The sequence below is a fragment of the Zea mays genome, chromosome 9, assembly GCF_902167145.1.
Source record: "Zea mays cultivar B73 chromosome 9, Zm-B73-REFERENCE-NAM-5.0, whole genome shotgun sequence".
Taxonomy (NCBI): domain Eukaryota; kingdom Viridiplantae; phylum Streptophyta; class Magnoliopsida; order Poales; family Poaceae; genus Zea; species Zea mays.
The window spans coordinates 68,781,055-68,787,462 of NC_050104.1; the positions used below are offsets into that span (position 1 = coordinate 68,781,055).

At 44.1% G+C, this 6,408-nt stretch overlaps 1 protein-coding gene across 1 annotated transcript; it reads left to right on the forward strand.

Moving 5' to 3' along the window:
• Positions 1-3,368: 3,368 nt before the first annotated feature.
• LOC100282035 (ring finger protein) lies at positions 3,369-4,559 on the forward strand. Its single transcript, NM_001154948.2, has one exon. The coding sequence runs from the start codon at positions 3,477-3,479 to the stop codon at positions 4,437-4,439; it is 963 nt and encodes a 320-aa protein (NP_001148420.1). The 5' UTR covers positions 3,369-3,476; the 3' UTR covers positions 4,440-4,559.
• The last annotated feature ends 1,849 nt before the right edge of the window (positions 4,560-6,408 follow it).

Consider the following 6,408-nt stretch of genomic DNA (forward strand, 5'->3'; position numbering starts at 1 on the left):
ATTTGTGAACTTATATATTTGGACTTGTGTGAATTTGTGATATGAACATATATCAATGTGTTTGAAATCTGTATTGTATGTGATATATTGTGTTGCATGTGATATTATGTGTGTCTAATTTTTCATTTTTGTATTTTTTATTTTTTCTGGAAAAGAGTTAAGAACGTGGGTACCCACGTTCTTAAGGTTAAGAACGTGGGTACCGTCGAACTTATTGTGCAGTCCTCGCAGACCCACGTAGGGTTAAGAACGTGGGTGCCCACGTTCTTAAGGTTAAGAACGTGGGTACCGTCGGACTTATTGTTCAGTCAGCGCATATCTCCGCAGGACACATAAGTTCGACGGCCATGTGACCCCGTCGAACTTAACCTTAAGAACGTGGGTACCGTCGAACTTATGGGAAAAAATTCGACGGCCCCCGTCGAACTTAAAAACGCACGTTCTTAATGTTAAGTTCGACGGTACCCACGTTCTTAAGGTTAAGTTCGACGGGGCCGTCGAACTTACTTCTCTAAGTTCGTCCAAAAATCGCCGTCGGCTATATTCGTCGGTAAACCCACGTTCTTACGGTAAGTTCGACGGCTTATTACATTAAGTTCGACGGTTTTTCACCCACGTTCTTTAACCAGTTTCCTGTAGTGCACATAGGTCTTTCAAAAACCATATCTTTTCAACCATTACTCGGAATTTAGTGATTCTCAAATCTACGATCTCGTAGCGACGTGTAGAATACTAATGTGTTGTTTGTTTCCATATTTGGTGTAATGTTGCCACATCCATTATTTGCTTGTTTGTATGTTGCTATGAGTAGAAGCGAGGTCAGGAGGAATCTGAAGCCTAACTTTTGGGGTAGCATCTGGACAACAAGGTTATTGCAAGTATAAGGCAAGTTGTGCCCTTGATCACATTTTTACCCTAATAATGATCTGGATAATCACCATGACATGCTTAGGTTAACTTGATGAGACCTAATAGGTTACCTAGTTTTGTTTACCCTGCATCTTGTATACAAATGAATTATTGGGTAGTCTTCCTATTGCTCTACCTGGTTTTGGGATTAATGCTATATGTGAATTATGATCATGCTCTATTATTATTGTCAATGGATTCTTTCTTGTTCATGATAAGATTATTTTGTTAATCGGAACATGGAGCTTAACCTAGGAAAACAGTGCTACTACCAAGGTAGAATGGAACGCCCTTGACTAATTAATTACGGAAACTAGTGAGCGATTACCTTTATTGAAAGGGGCAAGTGGGGAGGCATCGCTGCAAATTATAGTGCTGGTTGTAATTATTGTGATGGGGTTACAGACCATGGAAAAAGGCATATGCTTCCTTCGTCCTAGCACCGTAGTAAGTTTTCTCGAACTAGTGGACTTAGTAATGGCCTCGTAGTGAGCCCTTGCCTACTTACCGTGGCAGTGTTTAAGAGTCTGCGCAACCCGAGGTAGATAAGGGATCACGACTTGTAGGTAAATGGTACAACCTCTACATAGTATAAAACTGGTATATCAACCGTACTCACGGTTATGAGCGACTAAGGACTCTCGCATAATTAAATGATGGAACTAAACTTAACATGTCATTCATTGCATTGAATTGTAGGAATTCTTAATTGTGATATCTCATTTAATTGGGTCGATATCTACTTATACTTAGTAATAGCTAATAAAATTTTGACCAACTTATTTAAAGCAATGCTCAGCCTTAACCATTTTTCTTGCTAAGCCTTACACTACACATGAGCTCCCACCGTAAGTGAGCAAATGTGTATTGTTCCCCATACTTGTTGAGCAATGAACGTATGTCAGCTCAGTCTTGCTATAATCACACCAGGTCAATAACAGGTACCACCAAGATGAGGAGCTCGAAGGATGCTACGATGAGTTCGGAGAGGTCTAGACTGTCGTCTCCTAGTTAACAAGGTTGCGGAGGATTGTGTCGTCATATGATATATTGATTTAGTTATTTTTGTACAGATTTCTGTTATATAATAAAGAGGTGAAATTGATTTTTGTATCATAAGTCATCATATGTTTGAGACTTCTCATCCTAACATATATTTGAGGCGCACCTGGATTTGTCCTTAAGGTAGTGTTTGGTTGAGGAGCCAAGTAGAACGGAGTCGTTCCATCCCTGATTCTAGGAACGAAGCCGCTCTGTTCTGTGTTTGGTAAGCTGGAACGGAGCGGCTCTGTTTTTTGTTTGGTTGCAGATTGAACTGGAACAGAGCGGCTCCATCCTTTGTTTGGTTGAAGAGTCACTGAAGAGGTGAGGAGAGAGGTATTGAGTCGCGTGACTGTGCGAGCGGGCTAGGAACGGAACGGCTCCGTCCGGTTGATTTTTTGGAGTGGGATGGTTCCGGATCTGAGGAGAATATTCTCTAATTGGAGCCACTCCGTTCTAGTTACTTTGTAACCAAACAACAACAAAACTGGGACAGAACGGCTCCGTTTTACTTGGCTCTTCAACCAAACACTATCTAAATCTAGGTGTGACAGTCACAAACGGTGATGATGCCACCGTGAGAGCCATTTGTGTTGATTTGATATGATTCTATAATCATTAACTCCTTGTGGGACATGTGTAGTTTTTATATGCTTGCGTGTGACTTCCTACGTAAAATGTTGTATGATATACTACCTCTGTTCTCGAGTATTTATCGTCCGATAGTTTATTTTTAACTAAAACGTGATGAATAAAAAAATTGAAGTACTTCCCTGTATGATATATTTCCCATGTATCTATTTTGTTGGTACTCTTGGACATGCTCTGGTATAGCTGTAATTTCAGCACAAGCTAAACTGTAATTATGGTATTGAATAGACGATGACGTGTATATGTAGGGAGAAAAAAATACAAGTGGAAGCAAGTTCTGACGGACAAAAGAAACACAGGTGTCATCAGGTCGCAAAAATAAAGATCGCGAGTGGAGAGCCCCAAAAAAGACGGATGTTTGTTCGAATTTTCATTACAAAAATACATGCATAAATTGCCTTCGAACCACTACGAAGTTGACTTCGATCCAATCCAAGTGTCTCTACCAGCAAAATTCAACTAAACTATTCACTACTCTATGATGACCAATCATGCCTGCACCAGATCATGACTGTCACTGAAGGATCGATCGAAGTGAACACCAGCAGCAACTCAATCCATAATTAATGAGGTCCGTTAGTGTGTACGAAAAATTGAACACTAGCAGCAACATTCAGTTTACAAGGTCATATGATATTTTAGCACGCAACGTCATGCCTTAACCCAGGCCGAGTCCAGCTAGCGACCCAACTGCAAATCTATCATGCACTTTGCATGCGGCGCACACACAACCCCTTTCATGCCTCCGTTTAGTCTCACGTCAACCAAAGCTCAATGATTTGATCGGCTCCTAGTGACATGTCTCTGAAATCATCTTTATACCAGGTCATCGGAATCGGACGTTCCCGTTGGAGCAGCAGCGCGAAGCAGCAGCCATGTCCACCACGGTCTCGCCGCCGCCAGACTCTTTCGGCGATGCCCCAACGGCACCCGGCACCCCCAGCTCCAACTTCACGCTGCTGTACATCATCATCGCGGTGCTCACCGGCGTGATACTGTACGTGGCCATCCGCCATGGCCAGTCAGTCCTGGCCGAGTGGCAACGGCTCCAGGGAGGCGGCCAGGGCGAGGCCGAGGCGTCCGGGACGAGGCTCGGGCTTAGCGTGGAGGACATCGCCGCGCTGCCCACGTTCACGTACCAGGCGCGGGCCGCGTCGGCGTCGCCGCAAGGTGGCGGGATGAGCCGCAGCAAGGGCAGGACGCCGGGCCGGGCGGTGGTGGAGTGCGTCGTGTGCCTGCAGGAGATGGAGGACGGCGACGTCGTGCGCGCGCTGCCCGCGTGCAGGCACTTCTTCCACGGTGGCTGCATCGACGCCTGGCTGTCCGCGCACTCGACGTGCCCCGTGTGCCGCGCGCACCCGAAACCCGAGCGCGCGCGGCTGGCGGAGGCGCCCATGTCCCCGCCACTGCCGCAGCTGCGACGGTGCGGCGTGTCGCCTGAGCGGTCCACGGCATCGAGGGTCCTGGTGGACATCCTGGCGCGGTCACCGTTGAGAAACAGCTGCTCCTGCTCGACAAGTGGATCCAAATCCAAGGAGACCATCGTCTCAAAATCACCATCGCCAAGGCTTCACTTTGGGTCAAGGATTCCGTCTCCGAAGCCGCAGTTGTCTGGCCGGGTGGAAGATAGATGCTCAATGTCACCTCCATCGGGATTATCAGAAATCGTGGTTGTCCCATCCAAGTCGCCGTCGCCGATGAGGTTCAGCACAAGCAGGCAGTTGACGACGGCGAGAAGCGTTGCAACATTGGAAAGGATAGAGGTGATCGCGTCAGCATCACCGTCACCGTTGCCAATTAGAGAGGACGGTGGTGGTTCCCTGTCGAAGTCGCAGTAGCCGTCGCCTGTGCCATATCGAGTAATGGTAGGGTAGTTGGAAGAACATGAAGAGGGCTTGTGACGTATATTTCATTTTTTTTACTATTTTACTGTGATGAAAAAGGTATTATGCTTCTTTAATTCTTATCACAACAAGCTTGTGTGTGATATGACTGGGGTTGTCTCTCATCTTTCCGCTCAGGATAAACTCGAATTTAGGTGGATTTGACGTTGTGGGTACATGACTAAATTTTAAGTCCATATCAAATCAAGTCAGAAATATTAAATATAGTCTGATTATAAAAACTAATTATATATATACACTAAATGATAAATAAATTTATTAAACCTAATTAGTTTATAACTCGCACATAGAATGTTACAATAGTTATTTGCTAATCGTAGATTAATTTAGCTTAATAAATTTGACTCATTGTTTAGTCTTCAATTATATAATTAATTTTATAATTAGCCTATATTTAATATTCGTAATAGTCATTCAACCGAATGTAACATGGACTAAACTTTAATCTCTACAACGAAACACCGAGGACTAGCCACAATTATACTACCTTAAATCTGCAAGGAAATTAATAAATGAAGAATAAGTAAACATACGAGCACTACATAGACTGTCTAAGAAATGAAATAGAGATGGAATGGATCGGATTCGAAATAAGATTTTACAAATATCCGCCTGCAACCATATTAGCGGTAGCAACCATTAACCATCTGCGACCATACCCACAGAAAAAAAATTCATATCCATGTCCGTGTCCATCGAGTTTCAGACGGGTTTCGGATATCCATAGGATATGATAGAGAGAATCATTTTTCAACAATTCAATAACATAATCAACCAAATTTCTTCCCAATTCACCATTCTTGGATTTCTGGTGGAGACCATTTCTTGGTCAAAAATCCGTAAGTGTTAGCATTCGGTATTATTGAAAATGGTTGTTCATGCTATTTTCGACAAAAATGGGGGTTGTGTGCCATTGATCATCGATTGGAGGCTTATCCATTTGACCTCACATATGTTTCATTGCCTACATAGCTAAAAACTTAATAAAAGAATTATACAAATACACATGTCTTTTAACAAGCAATATTCTCGACGTGATAACAAAGAATGAGCACCGTACTAGAAAGGATGGGGGCCAGGATCGACGGGGAAGTGGTGGGGGAGTCTCACCGGCGCCAGACTGGAAGCGCGAAGTGGCGATGACAGCTTGGACTGAAGAGCAAGGAGCGGTTGGGCGGGTGGCTAGCATAGGCAAGAAGGGGCAGCCAAGGTGTAGGAAGGAGCAGCGCGACATGGACTGAAGAGCCGAGAGCGGTTGGGCTGGCGATGTGGGAGATAGATGTCCCCCGGGTCCCTGCGACAAGGATTCAATCTATGGGCTGTTAAAAGGCCTCCATGGGTAAGGAAGAACAATCCACACAAATCATTCAGTCGAGCGTGGCCAGAGGGAGACGCGGAAATTCAAGTGTGTAGACCTAAAGTATCTTAACCAACCCCCGTATGTGTAGGGGACAAGATACACTGACCAAAGGATCAATAGAATACCTAGAAGTAATAAGATGTATCAAGATTTGAAATAGCGATTCTGGTAAACAAAGATGAAAATAGAAGTTGCTCGTTATGTTGCCAAGTGTGATGTTTGCCAATGGGTAAAGGTTGTACATCTGAAGTCTGTTGGACCACTGCAATTGTTACCCATTCCAGAATGGAAATGGGGAGATATCATCATGGACTTCATTATGGAATTGCCCAAAACACCAAGGGGATATGATTCTATTTAGGTGATTGTGGACCATTTCACCAAGATTGCCCATTTCCTACCTATAAAGACCAGAGATCCAGTGGTTTCATACGCAAAATTATATATTGCACGCATTTTGAGCTTGCATGGTGTGCCAAAGACTATCATCTCGGATCGTGGTCCTCAATTTGTGGCCAAATTCTGGGAAGGGTTGCATAAATC

Excerpts from the sequence above, each read along its gene's own strand:
- LOC100282035 (NM_001154948.2), top strand. The coding sequence starts at position 3,477 with ATGTCCACCACGGTCTCGCCGCCGCCAGACTCTTTCGGCGATGCCCCA.